The sequence below is a fragment of the Equus asinus genome, chromosome 6 (genome assembly GCF_041296235.1).
Source record: "Equus asinus isolate D_3611 breed Donkey chromosome 6, EquAss-T2T_v2, whole genome shotgun sequence".
Taxonomy (NCBI): Eukaryota; Metazoa; Chordata; class Mammalia; order Perissodactyla; family Equidae; genus Equus; species Equus asinus.
This window is the reverse complement of record NC_091795.1, coordinates 71,582,946-71,608,044: the sequence shown is the minus strand read 5'-3', so window position 1 is coordinate 71,608,044 and position 25,099 is coordinate 71,582,946. Positions and strand designations below refer to the sequence as shown.

The following is a 25,099-nucleotide window of genomic DNA, read 5'->3' as shown; positions in this document are numbered from 1 at the left end:
GGGCGGGCGGGTCCCGGTCCCCTACCGGAAGTGGCTGTAATTCCCACCCCCGGGCGGCGCTCGGCTGTGTTCGGAGTTCGGCATGAGCGTTCTCGCTAGGGCCGGCGCTGGGCCGCTGAGTGCCGCCGCGCGCGCGGGTAGGCGTTCGCCCAGCCCGGGCCCGGTTGCCGTGGAAACCGCCGACGCGCCATCCTCAGCTGGGGGCTCCTGGGGCGCTCTGGGCTGGAGGCAGGAGTCTGGCCTCAGACGCGAAATAGCTGTGCGGTCGCGGGCAGCGGGCGTGCTGCGGCCGGGAGTCCGCTTTCCTGGCTTCGGGCGAGGCTGAGTTAACGAGGCTGCTGTGCACTTGCAAATACTCAGATGTTTAACCGGTCCCGTTTCACGTGTGTTTTTCGCAGTCGTTCCCTGGCTTTGGAGAGGGAAATACTTCAGCTCTGGGAAGGAGCCGGCAGAAAACAGCCTGGTGACTCCAATGCTGCGGCATCTTATGTACAAAATCAAGTCCACTGGCCCCATCACTGTGGCCGAGTACATGAGGGAGGTCCTGACCAACCCAGCCAAGGTAGGGGTCCCGGGCCAAGCGCTAGCCCGCTGTAGCAGCCTTGCGAGATGTGAGCCAGCAGGGGGCTACGCAGAGAGGGGCCCGAGGGTCCTCCGCCCAGGCAGTCGGGTACCTTCCAGGGAAGAGCCAGCCCCGAAGAGCTGGGGACAGATAATGAACCTGTCTGTTGGTCAGGCTGGGTCAAGTCAGCGGCAGTGCCATTAGAGAGGAAAGGACAAATTCCAGAGGTGTTGAGGAGACAGTGTAACCGACTGGATTTATGAGATGAGGGAGGGATGACATCCGTACCTGGGCGGACGGTAGAGAGTGGAATCATTTCTCTGGGAGAAGGGAATGCAGGAGGAGGAAGAGCAGCAGCCGATTTAGGAGGGCGGGGAAGGTCAGGGTCCAGTACGATATATGAATTTGAAGTGTATGCGAGACTCGGGGATACCTTCTGTACGCAACTGGAAATATGAATGGAGTGCCTGGAAAGTTGTCTGCGTAGGGATGGCTGCAGCAGGCATTGGGAGCATATTCTGGGGTTTCTTCTTGAGAGTGGAAGGTCTGGGTCTTTACTCTCCTGGGATTAAGCACTGTCACGGCTTTCTGCCCTGCGTTTCCTTGTCTGCTCTCCAAAGCCACTTGGGGAAAGCCTGGAGTCCGTTTTTTTTAGAATGTTTCACCTTATGCTGGGTTGAAATATGGGATCTGTGGAATTCTGGGGTTGGTTTGGCCTATTGCTGCTGTTGGATGTGGTGGAGTGACCCAGTGTCCAGAGGTTTAGTAAACGCAGGGATCCGTTAATGCCTGTATGCAGTGCTACAGTGTACCAGAACTTGGTATAAGAAGAAACTTTAGAACCAACATCCCTGGGTTAGAGTGGAGGTCCACTTGTCATTTATTCATTTATTGAGACTCCAAATGTGCCAGGCAGTATCTTAGGCACTGAGAATACTGCAGTGGACAGCGGAGTGTGGCACTTCTGTTCTAGTGAGAAAATGAACTATAAACAAGAAAACAAATAGTTAAATAAGATAGTTATAGGTTGTCGTAAGTGCTTCTAAAGGAAAAAAACCAGGTTGGTAGACTGAAAGTAAGTAGTACGGTGGGAATGAGGCTGTGTAGAAGTTCCTTAGGTAGGTGGCCAGTGAAGGCCAGCACGTTTGACTGAAACTTGAAGGATGGGGATGGGCCAGCTGGCAAAGAACTGGGAGAAGTGAGTTCCTAGCAGAGGAACGGGAAATACAGAGTTTTTGAGCTGGGGAATGCCTTGGCACAGAGAAGAGAGAGACACCAACTGTTGTGGCTGGGAGGTGGTGACGGGGGCTAGGGGGTTGATGGTGAGCAGAGTAGTATGAGATGAGTTTGGAGAGGAGCCGGTCCATACAAGGCTTTCATGGAATTTAGATTTTTGTGTTAGTGCAATGGGAAACCATCAGGAGGTGCATTTTATGCATATTGTGTTGGCGGTGACATCCAGGTGGAGATAGTGAGCAGTTGGCTTGAAGAGTCTGGAGGTCATGAGAAAGATTGGATATGTATATGTAAATTTGGTCGTTATCATTATATGGATGGCATTAAAGCCCGAGGAACCAGGGAGAACATACTTAGAGAAGAGAAGCTTTCCCAGGATTAAGCCTTGAGGTAACTCTCAAATTTAGAGTAGAGGTTCTGAACCTAGGGATCCTTGAATAATATGCAGGGGTTTGTGAACTTGGATGGGAAAAAAATTATACCTTTATTTTCATTAACTTCCAACCTAAATTTAACATTTCTCTAATTATGAACATAGGCAACAACCAGTAGCATCAGCAATACCTGTGACTTTAGCATAAGTGGAAATCACTGGTATTATCATCACAACAGACTGATCACAGGTATCTCAAAATACCATGGGGCTCAACTGTACTTTGAAACTTCCTTACTATTAGACCTGTGGCTCGACTTTTGTGTGTGTGTGTGAGGAAGACTGGCCCTGAGCTAACATCTGTGCCAGTCTTCCTCTGTTTTACGTGGGATGCTGCCACAGTGTGGCTTGACGAGTGGTGCCTAGGTCCGCACCCGGGATCCGAACCTGTGAACCCCGGGCCTCTGAAGCAGAGCATGTGAACTTAACCACTATGCCACTCGGTCGGCCCCCTCAATTTTGTTTTTAAATCACTTACAAAGACCCATATATATTACTATCACAAACTTATTTAAATATTTAATAAGTATTTTTCAGTTGATTTCTTTTGTAATCCTATGTGTTTTAACTCCTGTGCATTTAAAAAGCATTCTATGAATGGGTCCGTAGTCTTCACTTGACTACTAGAGTGATTCATAACACAGAAAACACCCCCAAAATGCTGACTTGTGAAGGGGAAAGAGAAAGGCTAGAGGGAGGATGTTGTGCTCTTGTGTGGAGTGAAAAAAAATTTTTTTTTGAAGATGGGAGTGACAATTATATTGCTAATGCTGAGAGGGAAAAGTTACAGCTGTGAGAGAAAGGAGATGAAAACAACCCCAGCCTGTGAGAGTTGTGTCAGGAGTGGTGATTATCCAGGAATTAGGTTTGGATAAGAGCAGAAGGGGAGGCCGTTTCATCCTTTGAGTCCCCAGGAAAGAAGGGGAGCAGGTGGAGGCCAGGTGGGGTCAGGAAGCTGAGGAACGCTCTTTAATTCCTGTGTGGGCAGGAGCCCACGTCACCTGCTAAGAGTCAGGTGGTAGGAGAAGGGGCTTGAGGAGCACGGGGAGTTTTTTAGTAAACCGTTCTTGAGTCTTTCTTGAAGGTGAAGCATTATGCTAAAACTTGGGATGTGAAGGTAAATAAGACATAGTCCTCTCCCCCAAATAACTGCCTTGAGGTGAAGAACATAGACATACATAAAAAAGCTCAGAAAAGGAAGCACTGGATTTAGTGTGAGGTTAGAGGGCTGGAAGAGGAGGTCAAGGAAGCAGATGAAGTCTTACTGAGTATAGGCTTGCCAGGAGAAATGGAAAAGGAGAAGGGAGAGCATTTGCAATGGCATGGATGTGTGGACAAGCAGGGCTAATTAAAAAAAAAAACTAACTTTTTATTGAGAGATTCATGTAGAAAAATGCATGAATCACAAGGATACAGCTTGATGAATTTTCACAAAGTGAACACTCCCATGTAACCAGCACTCAGGTCAGGAAACAAGCTTGCCAGCAGGCAGGGCCAATTTGGAATAGAAAGTGTATGAATTTGGGGGAGGAGGCTGGAGGGGTAGGCAGGGTCTTCCTGTTGGGTTGTGGGAGCACGGAGCACAGAGCATGAGGAGGGTCTGGAATACTGTAGAGATGAGGATTGCATGGCTTCTGCCTTTATAGTCAAGGAGTAATTGTTTTTCTACCAGTTCTGCAAAATGATTGTTACTTTTTCAAATTTAGGTAAAGACATTGTGTTTATCTTATTTAGAAGAAGACCTTTCTTACTAAATAATTGTTTATTTCATTGTATACATTATGTAAGATTTTGGAGGGGTGTTTTAAAAAGCCTTATTCGAAAATTAATTTGTTTCTCCATTTTCCCTTTTTACTTAGGGATATTATGTGTACCGTGACATGCTGGGAGAAAAAGGAGATTTCATTACTTCACCTGAAATAAGTCAGATCTTTGGGGAGGTAATATGCAATGTAAACTATAGAAGAAACTAATATCACAAACATTTGAGAGCAGATTAAGTTGTATTATTCTATAATAGTGTTTTACAGCTTTGATTTGTGATTCAGAAATTTTAATTTTTTTATAGTTTATATATGGAAGGAATAGGGAGCAATAGAGGAAAGATAATGGTATAGATGACATTTGAGAAGTTTATACTTTCCTGTAGAAAAGGAAATGTAGAGAGAAGTGGGACAGAAAGAAAAGAGATGGAAGTAAAGAGGTGAACCAGATGAAATATGAGAATGGAAGGTGGAAGAGAGATGAAAGGAAAGGTGAGGAAAGAGGCAGAGAGTACCAAAGAAGGAAGAGAGAAAAGATAAAACCATTGAGGAATTAGTGGAATCAAGATGCACTCCAGAGCACCCACCCATGATTTAGCCATAGATACGATAGAAGTCTCCCTTTAAGAAACTTTTAATTCTCTTCAGGAATACTAGTTCATTTATTTCCATATAAGAACCTTTGATCAATGTAGAAATAGGAAATAATACACAAGAAGAAATAGAATGTAGGTATTAAAAAATATTACTTATGCCTAAAAGCCATGTAATTATTGAAATCATATGGATATGAAAAAATGGCATGATCATTTCATGTGTCTCTTTGCTTTCAAATACTAGTATCTTTCTGTAAGTGGTACCCTCTTATCTGTGTCACGGGACCTTCTATAGTGGAGGTTGCCTTTTAACTATTTTCTCCTGTTATTAGGCTTCCTGAATGGTTTCTGTAGTAACATAGTCCCTGTGAAGTTCCTGTGTGTGTATGCTTTATGTACATATGAAATAACATGCATATGGTTGTTTGCAAACATTTTGCTTTCTGGTGTAAAGTGTGTATTATGTGGAGTTTTACATTGTGATATACTTTTATACTATATAATACTTTAATATAGTTTTTTCCTTGTCACAGCTGCTAGCGATATGGTTCATTAGTGAATGGATGGCCACTGGAAAAAGTGCAGCTTTCCAACTGGTGGAACTGGGCCCGGGTAGGGGTACCCTTGCAGGAGATATTTTGAGGGTAAGTAATAAAAAAATGTCTCATAGTCTCATGTATGTCAATCTTATTACTTTTGACTGAGTTTGCAAACTTCATTGATTTCCTTGGCTTTCAGTCCTACCTCCTTAATCTTAATCTCATATTTCTCAACTAAAACATGTCAGAATAATGTAATGAATCATTACTTCTTATCTGTTTGTAAGCTTAAAAATGGGGGCAAGAAGAAGATTGTGAAAGCTTAAAGTATAAAACATTTAGAAGACATTATGGGAAAATATATTTGTCTTCTGAGTGGGGAAAGAGCTTTTTAATTATATAAAAAGCAGAGGCCCTAAAGGAAAAGATGAATAATTTCAACTACATTAAAATTAAGAACTTTTTGTTCTTCAAAGACTCCATAGAGTGATGAGACAACAAAGAACTGGCAGTTAGAATACATAAAGAATTCCTTTAAATCACTGAGAAGTTGACAGATAACTCAGTAGGAAAGTCAGACCAAGGAGGTGAATAAACTGGTCATAAAACAGGAAATCCAAATGGCCAATAAAAGCAAAAATATGCTCAGACTTATTGGTAGTCACGGAAAATTAAAATCACAGTGAGATACCACTGTATCCTCAAAATTAGAAAATCTGACAACATCAGGTGTTGGTGAAGATGGGGAGATATGGAGCAATGGGAACTCTCATCCAGGTACTGCTGGTAAGAGTATAATTTGGTACAACCACTATTGGGCACTATCTACTAATGTCAAAATTACTTATACTGTATGACCCAGCAGTTTTACTGCTAGACATATACCCTGCAAGAACCAGGGCATATGTGTACCAGGACAGCATCTTTAGCAAGAACTGGAAACAACCCAAATGCCTATCAATGGAAAAATAGATCAGTAGATTGTAGTATAGGCATACAGTAGAATACTAAGTGCTGTGAAAATGCATGAAATCATGGCAGAATGCAACAAAAATCAATATGGAACAAAATGTTGAGTGAAAATAGCAATTTGTAAAAGAATTCATATTATTCTATTTATATAAAATCCCAAAGTAGTCAACAGTAAACAATATGTTTAGTGATACAAATATATTTACTAACATTTATAAAGAAAAGCCAGGAAATGATAAACTCGAGATTCAGAGTGGTGGTGACATCTGAGGGGGAGGGAGGAAATGGGGTCTTAAAGGTAATGGTCATGTCCCATGTCTTTAGCCAGATAGTGAATATTATCTTGTGTATCATTCTTTCTATTGTTCTACCTGATATTTATAAAAATATTTAAAAGGAAGAAGATTGTTTACAGTACATGATAAGTAATAGTATTTAGTAAACTTTTGTAGCTTTTACTGTTTTGGAACCCATTAGTCTTTTTTTTTTTAAGATTTTATTTTTCCTTTTTCTCCCCAAAGCTCCCCGGTACATAGTTGTGTATTTTTAGTTGTGGGCTCTTCCAGCCGTGGCACGTGGGACACTGCCCCAGCATGGCCCGAGGAGCGGCACTATGGCCAGGCCCAGGATCCAAACCAGCGAAACCGCAGGCCGCTGAAGCAGAGCGCGTGAACTCAACCACTCAGCCATGGGGCCAGCCCCCCATTAGTCTTTTTGAGTTTATTTCATGTGTACCTGGCAATTCAGTGTAGAAAACAAAACACATACTTCAATATAAATTTAAATTTCTTGATGCTCTATGGTTTTTGCTTGAAATTAGGAATTGAAGGATTTTTTAAAAGAAAATATATAAACATCTGACAAATAAGAATCCTGGTTATATTTGAGGGGGGAAAAAGAAAGAAAACCACTGATTTACGTTTTCAAGGCTCTATTTTATATCTTTTTAAATTGGCAAAATCATTGAATCTAAAATATTTAATAAGATTCTTAAATAATATTTTCTTGTTTCAAGTATTTTAAAAATCAAGCCCAAGGGCCGCTCTGTGGCCTAGTGGTTAAGTTCGTGTGTTCCACTGCGGCGGCCCAGGGTTCGGATCCTGAGCATGGACATGGCACGGCTCATCAGGCCACGTTGAGGTGGCGTCCCACATCCCACAACCAGAAGGACCGGCAACTAAGATATACAACTGTGTACGGGGGGGCGGGGGGGTGGGGGGCGGGTTTGGGGAGATAAAGCAGGAAAAAAAAAAAAGATTGGCAGCAGTTGTTAGCCCAGGTGCCAATCCTTAAAAAAAAAAAAAAAAAAGAGGATTGGCAACAGTTGTTAGCCCAGGTGCCAATCTTTAAAAAAAAAAAAAAAATCAAGCCCACAGCTCTTAAAATGTATAAAGGATGCTTTCCTAGGTCGAGTTCTCAGAATTCTTAAAAAGCCAAAGAATTTAAAGGAATTACAGAAAATAGCTAAAGGTATTACAGACCTGTTTTCATTTTTCATCTTAACTTTCTGAAGGATTTTTCTCTCAGGAAGAAGTTTTTCCAATTATAGTTTTATCTCAAAACTACATTGGGAAAAATCATCTTGTCTGTGTTATCAGTCTCTACCTATGTATTCAGGTCTTAAAAGCAGGAGGCAAATCACCAGTGAAAATTAAATTAAAGTGAAAAATAATATTGATGTATTTTATGCTTTTGAATTTTTAGCATTAAAGTATTAGTAAAATATTAGTATATTCCTTTTTTCCCCTCATGCTTACAACAGTAAAAAAAATGCATAGCTAAGAAAAAATTGAAAATGTGGAAGAATCCCAGAATTAAACTGTCACCTTTTAGTGCCATTCAAATTTGACTCCCTGAAGACAGCGTTTAATCTTCTCAAAGATGAGGTTATTTCATAGACATAATGGCTTTATAAAATCAAGGCTATATGTATTTTATTTCCTTGGTCTTTTTTTAGACTCTCTAATCTGAATATTTTTTTTGGATACTAAAACTGTTATTTTTTTTTGTTAATCATAATTCTAACATTTATCATTAGGAAACCAAATTGTTTACTGTCCATTTCTTATATAGATTTTGCTCAGTAACTCTAATATGTTATGATTGTCACAGACGGCTGGAGAGTGGCTTGTCTGAGAAGTAGATCTCTTTGAAACCAAATATTACTTCTGTGACCTGAACAAATTATTGAGGTAAATGGTTAGAAAACCTAAATTTTTTTTTCTTTTCGTATGTAGGTATTCAGTCAGCTTGGGTCTGTACTGAAAAACTGTGACATTTCAATACATCTGGTAGAAGTGAGCCAAAAATTAAGTGAGATTCAAGCATTAACACTGGCTGAAGAGAAGATCCCATTGGAGCGAAATGCTGGATCTCCAGCGTATATGAAAGGTGTTACTAAGTCTGGAATTCCAATTTCCTGGTATCGAGATCTGCAAGATGTTCCAAAAGGTAATTGTTTTACAGTGATTAATGAAAGAATTTTGATCACAATCCCTCAGAGAACTGATAGGTGACCACGACCTTGAAGAGCAATATAATACTTAGTGCTGCCAAGACCCTTCCCATAGAGGCTAGTGAACTTCTTTCTACAAAAGAGCATTGTATTAGAAAATAAAAAACTGCCTAACTTTAAGGAGAAATCAATTTCACATGGTTTTGCAAAATCAAACAAAACAAAGACCAAAGTGTAGATCTCTGTTGTGCTTTGTAGTTTTTTGCTACCCCTAAGAGAGGGCTGACGATGAAGCAGCCCAGGGCAGCAGGGTCTGAAGGAAGCAGTGTTAGTAGATGGGTTCGGTTTAATTATCTCATATTTTGAACAATTTTATTTGCCTAAGGCAAGCAAGGGTTGGTGGGAAAATCCCTGCACTCATCAGGAATCTTGTATTGATGGGCTCCAGCTCAGACCTACAGTGGTGGCCTGACTTGGGGCAAGGCACCTCAGCTGTTCCTAGTCTCAGCCGTCTGGGACGATTTTAGGAAATTCAGATCCTCTTCTAGCTAACAAATTTGAGTTCTGATTTCTCTCAGGTCTAGTGATGAATAAAAGATTAAGCTGATAATTGAGACATGTTGGCTCTCCAACCCTGTTATGTGGAAAATGAGAATAGTAATAATGTTCTTTGTATGTTCTGCAGAGTAGGTTTGCCTTGAAGAGGTGGATGATTCTGTGGTAGTGATGATTATGGAAGCATTACAGGTTCCAATATGAAGAAGTAGGCATTTTCTTTTTGTTTATGTTCAGAAAACCAATTCATTGCCTTAAAAATGCTGAAACAATTTTTTTCTTCTTTTTTAAAATAGAGTACAGCTTTTATCTTGCACATGAATTTTTTGATGTTCTTCCTGTGCATAAGTTCCAGGTATGATGGGAAAAAAGTCACATTTATAGTTGAATAACAGGGGTCTTATGTTGTAAGAATTAACATTACAATAATTTAATTATTCAGTATATGAACATTACTTGTTGAAGTTAACTATATTTGGAATCTTGATGAATATAAATAATTGAAAAGCAAAAATGAAATATGACATAGAATTCTTAATTCTCTTGGGATAGTTATTAAGAATTCTTAATTATCCTGGGATAAGGATATAGGACAGTGTAAGATGGTAAATGACTATAGTACAATGAAGGATTATTTTTTAACGAATATTCTTAAATTCCAAAGATTACAATTTTTCTTCATTCTTTCTGTGAGGAAACTTAGGATTTGGTGGTAATATACGTGTACTGGTAACCTCTAAGGTTAAGAGTATGTATTTCCTAGTAATTTGTTAGCAAAAGCTTCTGATTAGTCCTGAGTCTCTTTTCCATTTTCTAGGCAATTTCCCTCTATGCTGCTTATTTTATCTTCCACAGCGCCCTCTCTTATCTAAACAACATTAATAGTTTGCATTTATCAGTCTACTCAAATTGTTCAAAGAAAATGAAGTAATGCCTTTAAGTAATTTTAAGTGGGTAAAGTGCTCTGTAAATGTTAGTTATCTTTTGTATGGTAAGAGGAGAAAAAATAGTTATTTTGGTAGAGGCAATTTTGAGAACTTGCAAAGTTTGTTTTCATGCATTGTTTTGTGTTTAGAAAACACCACAAGGATGGCGAGAAGTATTCATTGATATTGATCCACAAGTTTCTGATAAACTGAGGTTTGTTTTGGCGCCTCGTGCCACTCCAGCAGAAGCTTTCATACAAGTAGGAATAAGTTTTTTCTTCTTCTTAAGTTTATTGCCAACCAAGTCTTCAAAGTCCTATTTTCTGAGTTACTATTTTAGAGTTCCTTTACAGGAGGAGTGTTGCTAGCAATATGTGGGGTACTTTTTATTACTGGTGAAAAGCGCAGAGGATCTATACTCAGGAGAACGGGTTCACATCAGTTCTTAGCTGTGAGACCTTAATGCAATGTAATAAGAAAGTAAGCGCTTAGCCAGCAAGTTCCTTATCTTCTCCATTTACGTCAGTTCTCTATCAAATGGTGACAATATTGTCGACTTAACAGGAAGTAAGAGTTTGATGTGTGTGAAAACAGTGTGGTACAGCATATAGTAAAGTAAGAATAATAACTATTTATTGAGTACTTTGTGTGAATTACTCCATATTTTCTCATTTAATTCTCAAAACAACTCTGTTACTAGGTAAGTTTTACTGTCACTCTCTTTGGGCTGCTGCTAGAGCATGTTTTCTTTTCTCATGCTTCCATCCAGATGTAAATTTGATTCTAAACTGCCAAAATGGTAGGTTTACTACTGTGTTTTATTTTTTTTATTTTTTTATTTTTTTTATAAAGATTTTATTTTTTCCTTTTTCTCCCCGAAGCCCCCCGGTACATAGTTGTATATTCTTCGTTGTGGGTCCTTCTAGCTGTGGTATGTGGGACGCTGCCTCAGCGTGGCCTGATGAGCAGTGCCATGTCCGCGCCCAGGACCCGAACCAACGAAACACTGGGCTGCCTGCAGTGGAGCACGCGAACTTAACCACTTGGCCACGGGGCCAGCCCCTACTACTGTGTTTTATTGACCTGAAGGAATAGTCACAGGAGCCCATCTATCTTAGGGTTGTGTTTAAAGGTTCAAAAAAACCTGTACTTCTCAGGAATGTTTGGACTTTAGATTGCCTGTTTTATTCCTTTTTTTCCAGCTCATAAAAAAAAGATTTCTCCTTTCTGGACCATGCTAAAAACTTCTACCTTAGGAGTTATCAGTTTTGAAAACAAAAGAGCTTTTAAATATAAACCTGTGAATTTTCTTTGCAAAGCATAGCAAGTTAAAACATCAGCCTAAGCACTTTTTTTCAAATTCTGGCTACCTGACTGTACGTGAGAGAGAAGCAGATTCATAAAGCTACCAAAAGCCAACCCTCCGGGCCTGAAAGTTGTGCTTCTTTTTAGTTCTTGCCTTGAGTGGTATTCACTTCTGAGAGAGGGAGTGATGGTGTTCCGTCTCATTTGAATGGGGTGAATGGTAAGGGAATCCGTCATCTTGAAGAACAGTCTAAGATGGTAAGAATGTCAGCATGGTAGGCTGAGGTGGGTCAGCTTACGCCTGAAGTGGCTGACCTCATGGTTTTTATAGTTAAACCTCAGTAATTTATTTAATAGCACTGGGGGCTAAATGGTTTGTTTCATTTCATCCTCACAAGCCTAGTATTTACGTAATGAGGAAGCGGACTTGGAAAGGTTAAGTGACTTGGCTTTAGTAAGCAGCAGTAGAAGAGCTGAGACTTAAGAGCTGAGTTTGTCTAACTCTATACCTGTTAGACCTGTGCCATTATAGGCGGAGACATCAGGGCAGGTTATCCTTCATTTTTAATAGGGTGTTAGGAGGAAGCAAAAGTTAATGTATGTTTTCATAATGAAGAAAAAAAAATTTTCATTATCTCAGGAATTAGTGAAATTTCATATTTACTAGTCACATTGACAAGTATTAATATTTATTGTCATTTCACTTTTAAGCTAATATGCACTTATTGAGAACCCTTAATTAATAGCTGGACTTCTTAGGAAATAAGGGCCTCAGGTATATTGGCACTAGTTCACAAGCTGATGTTTCTAGATATGGGGCGTATCATTGGGATACCTTTTGCCCTGACAGAAGGCATCATAGTATATTTGCTTAATAGTGTCTGTTTTGTTATACTGAATTTGTATCATTTGTTCTTTCTTTTTATTCTTTCTTTCTTGTTCTTTCTTTTGTAGCATCTATTGTGTGCCAGGCACTGTTCTAGGCAGACGAAAATTCCTTTCCCATGCTTTCAACCCAGAGAGAATATATTTATGTGAATTGTGATATGAAAGTATTATTACCATAAATAAAATGATAATCTTGGCCAGTGGAGCAGGGGATTGGGAGGGCATATCACTTTTTATAGAAGTGATTAAAATTGTCTTTGTAAACTAAGTGGACAGCATCAACCAAGGAGTTCTGTGTAATAAAAAGGATGTCATACGAAAAGTTGAGTGTAGACAACATATTCATATTGGGAGGGAATGTATTTTTATTGTAACTAAGAAATAGTTGTTGTAGAAAAACTCTAAGGAAACAGTTTTTTGAATGATGTATTTTGATTCAACTGTTCCCTTCTAGTGTGATGAAACAAGGGATCACGTGGAAGTGTGTCCTGATGCTGGTGTTATTATTCAGGAACTTTCTCAGCGCATTGCACTAACTGGAGGTGCTGCACTGATTGCTGATTACGGTCACGATGGAACTAAGACAGATACCTTCAGAGTATGTATGATTCAGTAACATGATTTATCAGAATCCAGTTGGTAGATTTACTTAATCATCATTTGTTAGGTTTGAAGCTCATTGAAGATCTTTATCTTTGGTTTCTACAGTGCCTAGCATTGTTGTATTACATTATCTTACTCAGCTGAGCCTAAGCCCACTGTCCACCTCTCCTTTGAACAAGGTCTGAATTAGCTACGTTCTTCCTTATGTTGCAGAACCTAGGTTTGCATAGATCCTACTAAGCATCTAAATTAATACAAATGGAAAGATTTTCTTAAAGTTCTTACAATTTTCTCCTCCATTTAAAAAAAAATTTGCTACTTTGCAGATTTGATCTAGCTACTGTAATATTCAAAACTTTTTCTGTCATATTTTCAATATTTTTCTCTCCAGATGTTTTCTCAACATCCTTTCTTATGTTTTGAATATGATCAATTCTGTTCAATATACTTTAGATGCTATCAGTCATTTCCTAGATCTGTGCTTCTCAATTTCTGACTTTATTGTATCTAAGAAAAATCTGGAGTTTGCTCAGAATGTCGATTCTCTGGCGTTACCTCCAGGATTCTGATTTATTAGGTCTGGGTAGAGCCACTAACATATTCTCAGGTCATTCTGATGCACATGGTTGATGGATACACTTTGTAAAATACCATTTAAGTTCTTATAAGCCGAATTCATCTGGAGAATTAATGAGATCTCTATTCCGTCATCACAGCCATTATAAAAATGTTAAATAACTGTCAAGGGCAGCATCTTCAGGACATTGCGCTTTATATTCAGTTTTCCACATAGCATCTCATTCGAAGAAAGGGTGCTACTCCATTAAGTTTGTAAACCTTGGATTCAGAATATATTTTCCTTTTTAACAGTTATGTAAAATGTACTACGATGATAACATTTAATTTTGATAACTAAACCATAAAAGGACAGAAATTCATCATTTTTAAAATTATGTTCAAGGGGTTTTGTGGCCACAAGCTTCATGATGTCTTAATTGCCCCGGGAACAGCAGACCTAACAGCTGACGTGGACTTCAGTTATTTGCGCAGAATGGCACAGGGAAAAGTTGCTTCTCTGGGTCCAGTAAAACAACAGACGTTTTTAAAAAATATGGGCATTGATGTCCGGCTGAAGGTAATCATTTATTTCACTATCATTAAATATTTTAATTTCACAGTATTTCAAAAACATATTTTAAGTCAGTTCACCTGGTATTAATCCTATTGTAGTTAGCCAGATGTTTGGTGTTCCAGTGTTTTCAGCAATGTAGGATTTAGTGTAGTAATCATACAGCCTGGGGCAGAGTAGCTTCGTGAGTTTTCATGCATCTCCATGTGAGGTAGAATTAGGACTTCCAAATAATGTTCATGTTCATTAAGAAAACTTGACCCTGTTTATGAATTTTCTAATTGTGCTGAGGACATCTTAACCCTTCAGTGTAGATCAAAGCACCTGAATATTTGTTAAACATATAAATCCACAGGTTTAGGTCACAGCAATCTGTTTTTCATAAGCTCCCCATGATTCCGAGGCAGGTGATCAGAAATCACATTTTAAGCACTGCTTTATTGAATAGCTAATAATCATTAGTATTGCTGCACATAACTAGGAATCCTTTCTTCTGATTATTTTTACTAAGAAATTTTTTCTTTTCAGGTTCTTTTAGATAAATCAGATGACCCATCCATGAGGCAGCAGTTACTCCAGGGTTATGATATGTTAATGAATCCTAAGCAGATGGGAGAAAGATTTAACTTTTTTGCCTTGCTACCTCATCAAAGACTTCATGGTGGAAGTCATCAGATGAATGCACGTCAGTCAAAACCCTCTCCATCACCTGTAGCTGGGTTTGGTGAACTTGTTTGGCGGTGATATTTCAGTTTGGGCTTTTTACCAAGTCTGCCTAAGAAACCAAAGCAAAGGGAACACACTTCATATATCACAGGTAAAATAAGTATTGAAATATTTTCTGTTTTCACTGCCAATGAAAATGGCCCATCTTATATACAGTACAACTAAACATTGAATTTTAAGGTTATCTCTGATTTTTGGTACAATTGTGTGTTCTCAACTTAATGAAACATGGTATTTGTAAAACTGAGTTTCTTTTAATTAATAAGGCTAGTTGCTGTATTTTCATTTTATTTTAAAAAGTAAACATGAACACCAATAGGTTGTTTCCAGTTTTTATTAAACCAAACTGGCCATTCACAGGAGATTGATTAAATAGAACTTCATGTAGTGAAGTAGAGCAATGTTCTGACATAGAAAGATCTCTAAGATTTACTAAGTGAAAAGAGTAGAGTGCAAAATGTTTTGTAGTTATGATTCCATTTTTGTTGGAGAAAAGCTAAATTTAAAGAAATGCTTATAAGTAATTTCATGGAAATTAATATATTAGTGCAGACTAGCTGTTTTCTATTTTGTGATATTTGCTTGTATATAAAAAGTATGGAAAAGATGCCCATTAATCACTATTAAATTTCCCAATCTGGAAGTGCGTTTGAGGCATATGAGCTTATTTGTTCTCTTTTGTGGTATTTGAATTTTTTACCATTTGCTTCTGTGAATTTTATAATTAAATTCAAAATTAGATCCTTTTTCTTTCTTTCTTTGTTTTTTTTTTTTTTTTTTTTGGTGAGGAGGATTGGCCCCAAGCTAACATCCATTGCCAATCCTCCTCTTTTTGCTTGAGGAAGATTGTCACTGAGCTAACATCTATGCCAGTCTTCCTCTATTTTGTATGTGGGACCCCACCACAGCATGGCTTGATGAACGGTGTGTAGGTCCATGCCCGGGATCCGAACCTGCGAACCCCAGGCCATCAAAGTAGAGCATATGAACTTAACCTCTACCCACTGGGCCAGCCCCTCAAAAAATTTTTTAAAGTCACAGTAAAACCAGTAAATCTGACATATATTTGAAATATGAGAGTAAATGTAGACTACACAGAAGGAGTAATTTCCTAAATTGAGTAATTCTCCTTTATTTTCAGATAAATGTCAGGTTTTAATTTTATAAGTTCTCATTTTTTGGTTCACAGAACTTTTATATTAAAACCAGACACCTGGACTTTCTGAAGAATTATATTAGCAACACAAATTTACAAGTGAGATTAAGAGAAAAGAATACTAGTCATGTCTTGAATTTATGACAACTATATTGGAAGTTCACTGGCAGAGTGACGAACTGTTGCTTTTTATTACTTCTTTGGCATAAGTGAGAACAGGACTACCTTCTGTAGCTCACTCTAAAGTAAAGGAAGATGGAGGCATTATTTTTCAGATGCAGCCTAGCCTTGGGCCATTCCTAGTCACCCTTATTTTATTTCGATATTTATTTTCTTCTTTCATATTTATTTTCTTCTTTCCAAAAGTTGGCTGGGAGAATTTTTGAATGAAAATGCCCATAGTTGGCCCCTTCTAATTTTTAATCACTTTTATAATTAAAGGGGAGGAATTAGGCAATGCCTTCTATCTTAAAACCTGGAAAATTCACTTTGATATTAGGTATTTAATTTATTTAAGTCTTCTGGCAGTTGAAATAGTTGAAAATTTGAAGGCAGTTCCTGAAAAATTTAGTCACAATTATTCAGAACTTTGATTCCAAGAAATGAGACCTCCAGATAATTATCTCAAATTTCATATAAAATTATAAGAATGAGTTGTTTTTTATTTTAGGCAGTTAAAAAAAGAATCAGTGTTCTTAAATATAGCATTGTTCCATTTACAAATAGTATTTCCAAAATAGTTCTCTTTCCAAGGCCTGGGAAAATAACACAACCAAATAAAATTTTCTTTGGATACCTCTACTAGAGATAGGCTCAGGTTTTCACATGGAAAAGTACGGTAATATGGAAATACATTTTATTATCAAGCTTCTCTGAGGATATTTACAAAAAGTGGGATGTAACAAAAAATATAAAAATGTACTGAACAGTGTCATTATAGACTACTTTGTACATTATCAAATGTTTCTAACAATTATTTCTTATACAAATACAACTTGACTTCAAGACAAAAAAAGGTTATGCGAGTTATACAGTATCTGGAGTAGTTACTCAACTCCAAATTATCTGACAGTGCCTCTGCAAATTTTTTTAGAAAACTTCTTAGGCATTCAACAATAAAAACAAAAAGAGTGCAATTAATTTCATGGCTTGTAAAGTTTGATTATTTAAGTATAGCAAAGAAACATCATTCCAGTTAATTTTCACCTTATGCAGTAAAACCATAATAGGGTGCCTAGTGACTCAGAATTACTCTGTTTTGCGCGTTGATATAAACAGACTTACTTTGGAGGTATTTGGAGCAGTGATCCTCTATCAATCACAGGGAAAATACATTTCTAAAAGGTTTTGTAAAATGAACTTTTAGAACTCCTATATGAGAATGAAGTAGAGAGAGAGGTTGTGGAAACGTCTTCTGGAGATCTTTATGGCTGGGCAGTACAGAATCATCACTGGGCAGAGTTTAGAGGGACTTGAGCCACAATGCCTGGGTTCCTATCCACATACTGTGTGGTCTTTGGCAGCTAGTTACTTAATCTCCCTGTGCCTCAATTTCCTTATCCATGAGACAGAGTTCATAATGCTTTTACCTCATGACTGTTGCGAGGCTAGGTTACAATATGTAAAGAGCTCAGGATGTAGGAGCACCGCATGTCTGCTGCCACTCTCTCGAGGATATTTCTAGTCCTAGTTAAGGGAGTAGTGTCAGGGATCTCTAAAGGCCCTCTCAGTCTTAGTCTGTTCATATACAAGAACATTCTTTTCCTTTGCTACCTCAAATTCAGCGGGCAGTGTGACAGGTAACACTTTTACAGTTTTCAGTTTATTGAATAGGTTCATACATATCTGATCTTAACAGCAACACTATGAGGAAGGTAGAAGCAAGAATTCTGATCTTCATTTTATAGACTGAGGAACTCGAAGCTCAGACAGATTGTCACCTGCCCAGGCCAGCATAACTCCATAAAGAATGGAGCCAAGACTTAACTTTTGCTCTTTTTGGAGAGAAAAAAAAAGTTTAAACTGATTACTGAGGAATCAAGAAACAAAAAGCCACTAGATTTTTTTATAAGTGGATGGTCTAAGATGTTAAAATTTTTTTGGGGGAAACTATTTGTAACTTTTTAAAAGCTATGAAAAAAAATCTAACCTCTTAAATACTATGTTTGAGCGGAAAAAAATGTCTTTAGCTAGCTGCTGGAGCTGAAACGTTAAAAAAAAAGTTATTTCATTTTTCCATTTGCTCTGCTAATAATATAGCCCTACCCTTATAAACTAAGTGTTTTATGCTCCACCCCACCCCCACACCTCAAACTGCTTAAAATAATAGATTTTAAAATATTCCAGATATCTGTAAAGCCTTCCAATAAAGTAAGGGAAGAAAAAATGGATACTGTTGCTCTTCTTTCCTTAGCATTAACTGACTGTGCACTGGCCTAGTTTTAGTATATATTTAATTTTCTTCCTCAAATTATTCAACCCTGTGTAAAGATAAATTGTGTAAAGTTGAGATCTATCCTCCTCGAATGCTGGAATTCAGTTGTGGCAGCACAGTGGCATCAGTGGGAAGGGGAGCAGAGGTGAGCTATGAGGAGACATACATAGCAACTCAGCACTTAGATCAGTAGTTCCTACTACTGGTTTTGTAACATCAGCTGCCCCAAATTCTCTTAGAGGCTGTTGCAGCACACTCAGAAAAGGTGACAACTTAATTCAGAGTTTCAACTCCAAAAAGATTAGAGAGCACTGTTTTGGAGTCTTGACTGACCTCAAAAAAGAAAAGTAAAACAGTCCAGCACTCCTGCTCTAGGGTCTAGGAAAAAGCCCTCAATGGTCAGTTACACAGTGTTTCCAAGTCCTTACAGGAAATTGCGTGCTGGCGGCCTCTCAGTTCTCTCTCAAATACAAACCTGTTGAGTCATCAACCTTAGAACTCCTGTATGATTTGGTCAAGCTATGTACTAACTGGACTCTAGCCTGCCTTTTTCTCCTGTTTTAAAAATAATGTAAGAACACATAAGGGAAGATAAATTAAGTGCCACTATTGTACTAAAGTGAAGGATTAGGAAAAAATACAAAAACCAGTTATTGCTTATGCTATAAAAATTTGTGAAAAGCTTCATCTTGGTTCCATTATGTGTTTTTATTACTCAGTTTCCCCTCCTGTACCTACTCATTATGAACTATAGTATTGGTGTCACTGATTCCTTATATTTCCTTATATCTTTGCATCCTTGCAGATGACAACTGACAAAGAACAACAGTTGTGCAGCAAAATATCAGTCCATAATGTGAAATCCTTCCTTACTGAAGTTAGCTCATTTTGATAATTAAGGATCTTCTTCCATATCATCTGGATTGGGAGCCATAATGAAGTGTTTGGGGTATACAAGGTTGTGTGTGTATGCATGTATTTCCCAGCGGGCATCATCACTTTCGTGTGTAATGTAACGTTCTCCGATGCGAGTTTCAAATTCTCTAAGGTCAAGCCACGTCTGATAGTCCTAGAAAAAAATGAAGTAATTATGAACTATAAAAGAAAGAAAATACTGTCAACCGTTTTTTTGCTTAGCACCCTAGTCATATAATTGATAACTCCTGCTCATTAGTACTTGTTATTCCATAATTCCATTTGTAGTATTTTAAATTAGCAACGTTAAAGATAATACTTTTTCAAATTCAGAATCTCTAATTAAGAAAGGAACTAGTTTCTGAAAAAAAAAAATTGCCTCAGGGTTCTGAGGTGGGTAATAGCAATCATTAGAACATTTTGTTCTATGCTATGAGAGGCCTATACCTTACTCCTCAAACTAGGGGAAAGTGCTTAGAAGCTAATCATGGAGACTACTATGACTGCACTCATTTTGAAGTTAATTCTACCCCTCATTTCCTTTAAAATAGTTCTAAAGCTTTACTCTGAAGTTTGGGAGGTATCTTTTGACAAGTCTATGCAATGGCTTTTGGGGGAATTAAGCCAAACATTTTAAATGGCATTTCTAATCTCTTCAATTCAAATATAAACCCTTCAGAGACATTTTATTTATTTTATTTTTTTGAGGAAGATTAGCCCTGAGCTAACATCTGCCACAAATCCTCCTCTTTTTGCTGAGGAAGACTAGCCCTGAGCTGACATCCATGCCCATCTTCCTCTACTTTATATGTGGGACGCCTACCACAGCATGGCTTGCCAAGTGGTGCCATGTCCACACCCGAGATCCGAACTGGTGAACCCCGGGCCACCAAAGCGGAACATGCGAACTTAACTGCTGCGCCACCGGGCCGGGCCCTCACAGACATTTTAAAAGTAAAATATATTTGACAAAATATCTCATGTTTACCTTACAAAAATGTGAAATGAACACATAAGGCCCTATAAAAGGCTAAAACCATTGCTTTTAGATCATGGAAGTTTAATTGCCTGTCACTTCTGCACAGGAATGGTATACTGCAAAACCTCCAGAGATTCAGCCGCAGGACAGACTAAGCACTGAAGAACACTTACATTATCCTAAGACGTGGAGAAGCTGTTGATCTTAGAGTGGTTTCATGGGATAGGACAAATCACAATGAACTGCTCAACTGAGGATCAACAAGGAGAGAGAGACTTTTTTTTTTTACCTGTAGCCAGGGATGACTAAGAGATTTGTCCACACTGTAACGTTTTCTCATCTTCACTTGAAGCAGGTTGTTTATCAGATCAATTGCTAAGGGAAAAGACAAAATTAGATACATGAATTTGGGTCCACAGAGCACCCCAAACTTGTGACTCTCCCTGGAAGGCAGTTCAATCCACACAAATACAGGGTTGAGGATTCTTGCTTCTCAAGGACATGGCCTTTAAGCTAACATGTTAGAGATCCACAAATGTTTACTGAACTTACAGTGCCCTTGTTTATTAAGTAGGCAGTAGAGGACAGGTTAAAAAGGACAGACTCTGGAGCCAACCTGCCTGGGCTGAAGTTGTTCTGCCACTTATTATGTGACGATATGGGGTCAGTTACTAAACTATGTTAAACTAAACAGTTACTAACCTGTGCCTCAGCTCCTCATCTGTAAAACGAGGTTTTGAGGTGAAATTCTTTTAATATATGTAAAGTTTTAGAACACTGCTTAGCACATAAATGCTAAGTATTAAATATTGTTATTTCGGGGCCGGCCCCATAGCCGAGTGGTTTTAAGTTCACATGTTCCACTGCAGCGGCCCAGGGTTCACCGGTTCGGATCCCAGGCATGGACATGACACCGCTTGTCAGGCCATGCTGAGGCAGCATCCCACACAGCACAACCAGAGGCACTCACAACTAGAATATACAATATGTACTGGGGGGTTTTGGGGAGAAGGAAAAAAAATTATTTCAAGATGAATAAAACAGACTCTGATTACAAAAGCTGATTTTTCTTTTTTTTTACCCCCTCCCATGACACCATGTTGCTCTCCAGTCCCTGGCTTGGTCTGGAAAAGCAGCCAAAGCTACTGCCTTTTCTCTACAGACATGGTTAGACTTCATTACCAGAAGTTCCTGCTCAACAGGCTTTAACAAATAAGTTCATGGTGTTGTGGTGTTTGTGGTGAGACCTTGGTGTACATATTTTATCCAATTATTTGGAGAAACAGACCAACTGCAAAACCAAAGCAACCACCTAACTACATACTGCTTATAGCCCCAAGGAATGATATGTTTGAAATACTGAGACTAAGGCCTGGACCCAAGGATGACACAGATGAAACACTTACACTAGTTGTATTTCTCTTCTATATACTACAAAACTAGCAAAGATTTTCCCTAAGTATTTTAATTATCTGTGTTCCAAATACTTCAAACCTTCATCCATTCTTCCCTAAATGGTGGTCCACCATGTGCATCAGAATCATTTGGGGTATTTATTAAAATGTATTCCTGCGTATCATTCCAACTGGTGAATCTGAATCTGTAGGGTATAACCAAGGGTTTTCCTGTTAATAAACTCACCAAGTGATTCTGATTTAAGAGGTCTGCAGAGCACGCTGCTCCAGAAATGCTAAGATGACTTTGGTAACATCCAGAAACCTTCATATGTACTTCTTCAGGTGGCTGCATTCATTACCATGTGAGCCTGCTAATGTACATGTTGTTCTTCAAATTTTTCCTAGTTAAATGGATTATTAATCCCTATGATTTGCTTTTTGGAAAAACAAGAAGAACTCCCCTGTCCCAATGGCTGGCTAAATCCAGGTGGGAGTATTGCCCAGAAGTGGTTCTATTAAGTTCTCTGGGACTGTTAGATAAGGTTTTAAGTGGTGTGCTCTTCCTGTCAGTATCAGTACACTAAAGAGGGCCAAGCAAGTCATTCTTGATGGGTACAGAACCAGGGGTTGCACACTCAAAAGCCTTCACCAGGCAGGAAAAAAAAATCTACAAAGCTTCCCAGCATTAGTCCATAGGAGAGCTGAAAACAAACTGGTGAGAGTCTAGTGAATATAAAGCTCCTTCTAGGTATAAAGAACCTGAGCTACAAGTCTCCATTCAAAGTGCTTACAATCTGGTTCTGAAGATAAGGAAAGTAACTGAAAAGATAGATTACTTAAGGAAGAATATGCCCAGCTAGTAGCCTAAGAAGATCTTAGAGTTTAAAGCAGGGGTTCAGGGAAGAATTCACAGATGAGCCACAAGCTAAGGGGTCCTTGAAGGACTGGAAGGATTTCAATAGCAAGGAGGAGGGACTGTAGGCAGGGGAAAGGCTTAAGTAAAACACAGAAAACAGTTAGAAGCAAGTACGCAATTAGGTTTCTGTAGGGAAAGAGTGGGAGATGAGGCAAGAAGGTAAGCTCGGGCCGCAGCACCAGCTTACTGTCTGCAATGTGGTTCAAGGGAGGCCAGAGTGTTTGGGAGCAGAATTAGATGAAAGTCGTGTTTCCTGAAGATGGACTTGGCAGTGGTGACTGGAACTACCGGAAAAGAGAGTCTAATGGGTAGGACAGTGAAAAAGATATTTTAGTAGTTTCAGAGTGAGGTGATCGGGGCCTGGATTAGTGCTGTGCCTGGGAACTGTAGACAATGTAAAAGGAGGAGTACTCAAAAATTGGTACCCAGTTGAATTTGGAAGACTGAACAGGAGATATTAAAAAGACAAGTCAGAAGAGACAGGCTGATTTGGGATCACAAAGATTTTGAGACTAAAGGGCACAGAGCTGAAACTTTTTTTTACCTTCACCAGAAATTTCTCTCCATGGATTTGGTGGGTACATAAATGCAGCATTTTGGATTTGGTCATTTATATCTTCATCTTCATTGAAAGGAAACGTGCCACTGAGGCTCACATAGACGATAACTCCCACTGACCACATATCTAGAGAACGGTTGTAACCTTTGCTCCTGAGAACTTCAGGAGCTAAGTACGCTGGAGTTCCTACCACCGATCTCCTGAATGACTTTTCACCAATGATGCGAGCAAAACCAAAGTCACACAGCTTCACCTAGAAATCAAAGGATGATGTTAATTTTATATATATATATATATCAATTTCTATATACATACCTGTCCCTAAATATGATACTGTATTTGAATTTCAACACACTTGCCAACTATATTATGAATGTCAAATAAATGATTGCAGATAGGGAAATTATAAAATACCCTTTTCCCGAAGGGCAAATACATTTATAATCCTGTGATCCATTACTAACATAGTGTGAAAAGCTTTCCTATTGCTTATTTCAAAAAGCCACTTTTGAAATCTAGCTTGCAGAATGCCAGATACCAGACTGATGTTGTAAGTGTTCAGTTTTTTAATGAAATGGAGGGTGCTGATTTTTTATCATTTGGCTTTTTTTTTTTTTGAGGAAGATTAGCCCTGAGCTAACATCTGCCACAAATCCTCCTCTTTTTGCTGAGGAAGACTGGCCCTGAGCTAACATCCGTGCCCATCTTCCTCTACTTTATACGTGGGACGCCTACCACAGCATGGCTTGCCAAGCGGTGCCATGTCCACACCTGGGATCTGAACCGGCGAACCCCGGGCTGCCAAAGCAGAACACGAGAACATCACCACTGCGCCACCAGGCCGGCCCCTCATTTGGCTTTTAAGATCACTTTCTGTTATCTGTGAGCAGGAACTGTGTGTTTCACTTTTGAGTACTCAGTGGCCTCATAGTGCTTGGACATAAACGTACCCAATAAACATTTGCTGAATGAAAAGTAAGACACGATATTTAGAAACTTACCCTTTATTTTGCTTAATCCTAGAATCTCTCTTCCCAAGGATACTATAAATTGGCAAGTAAATAAAATTGAAGTATATTAAAGGTAACTATTAATGTGGCCAGTAGAAGAGTAATGCTAGAGATTGCCTAAAAGAATAAGAGTAACAGACTTTTCTATGACTATGGAACAAATTGCTAGTTAGATGTTTAGATTTGAAAAAAGTTATATCTGAAGTAGCCACAGTCACTACCATGTCCTTTTGGGAAGAGAGTTCTGGAACTGTGTTGAGCTTGGCAGAACACTATCTTGCTGCCTGTCTTCTAGTAGAGTTTCAGATTTGGGCGATAATCTAACGATGCGTCCATGCTGAACAAGCAAATGACAAGTACTTTCCAGAGGAAATGCCAACTCACAAAATGTCTTCAGAAGAAGCATTAAGATAAATTGAGAGAGGGGCTGGCCCCGTGGCCGAGTGGTTAAGTTTGCGCGCTCCGCTGCAGGCGGCCCAGTGTTTCGTTAGTTCGAATCCTGGGTGCGGACATGGCACTGCTCATCAAACCACGCTGAGGCAGCGTCCCGCATGCCACAACTAGAGGAACCCACAACGAAGAATACACAACTATGTACCGGGGGGCTTTGGGGAGAAAAAGGAAAAAATAAAATCTTTAAAAAAAAAAAAAAAAAAAAGATAAATTGAGAGAAAAGGATATTTCGCCTCTACAAACAAGTGGTACAGATAGTGACTTGAAAGCAGATGAAGGTGTATTCTAATGCTGCCTGCTGTTTCTGGGATATGGATCCTCACACGTTTTTATGATAATATTTATTCTGTGGCATTGAATTTGGCTGTTTCTCTATTTGAGCCTTTGAAGAATAACATTATTTGCCTTGAAGAAAGATGAACTCTCTTTTTTTGTTAAATGCCCTACTTCAGCTAACGTCTTGATAAAGTAAAGATGACTTGGCAGTTTGGCAACTGAATGAAGAAGTGTGGCTGTGGCCAGCACTTGAGCAAAAAAGAGTATCAAGTAAACGATGTTATTTTCCCTTTGCTCCTAACGGGAACAAGGTGGA

At 38.8% G+C, this 25,099-nt stretch overlaps 2 protein-coding genes across 5 annotated transcripts in view; one reads left to right on the top strand and one right to left on the bottom strand.

Moving 5' to 3' along the window:
- Positions 1-10: 10 nt before the first annotated feature.
- Positions 11-19,219, top strand: NDUFAF7 (NADH:ubiquinone oxidoreductase complex assembly factor 7). Of its 2 annotated transcripts, XR_006528991.2 has the most exons (11): positions 11-137; positions 399-562; positions 4,091-4,171; positions 5,124-5,234; positions 8,339-8,552; positions 9,408-9,466; positions 10,187-10,297; positions 12,685-12,828; positions 13,795-13,968; positions 14,491-14,779; positions 19,084-19,219. XR_006528991.2 is itself a non-coding variant. In XM_044772246.2 (10 exons), exons 1-10 carry the CDS (start codon positions 83-85, stop codon positions 14,704-14,706), a joined length of 1,329 nt encoding a protein of 442 aa, XP_044628181.2. In that variant the 5' UTR covers positions 11-82; the 3' UTR covers positions 14,707-15,331. The 2 variants fall into 2 exon arrangements, 1 of the variants encoding a protein (XP_044628181.2); XM_044772246.2 differs by lacking the exon at positions 19,084-19,219 and having other exon boundaries at positions 14,491-15,331.
- The window catches only part of PRKD3 (protein kinase D3), an 83,052-nt gene continuing 74,134 nt past the window's right edge, over positions 16,182-25,099 (bottom strand). For all 3 annotated transcript variants that reach the window (XM_044772240.2, XM_044772239.2, XM_070512248.1), the window contains 3 exons: positions 23,030-23,297; positions 20,462-20,547; positions 16,182-19,347 (listed from right to left, as the gene is read on the bottom strand). In XM_044772240.2, the coding sequence (XP_044628175.1) occupies positions 19,174-19,347; positions 20,462-20,547; positions 23,030-23,297 (528 nt within the window). In that variant the 3' untranslated portion in view covers positions 16,182-19,173. The remainder of the gene's footprint in view (positions 19,348-20,461; positions 20,548-23,029; positions 23,298-25,099) is intronic.

What these genes read in the sequence shown, in the direction of transcription:
- NDUFAF7 (XM_044772246.2), top strand. Translation starts at nt 83, where the DNA reads ATGAGCGTTCTCGCTAGGGCCGGCGCTGGGCCGCTGAGTGCCGCCGCG. An exon ending in TTGCAGGAGATATTTTGAGG is followed by an intron (nt 5,235 to 8,338) that starts GTAAGTAATAAA and finishes TTTCGTATGTAG; the next exon opens with GTATTCAGTCAGCTTGGGTC. An exon ending in TCTGCAAGATGTTCCAAAAG is followed by an intron (nt 8,553 to 9,407) that starts GTAATTGTTTTA and finishes TTTTTAAAATAG; the next exon opens with AGTACAGCTTTTATCTTGCA.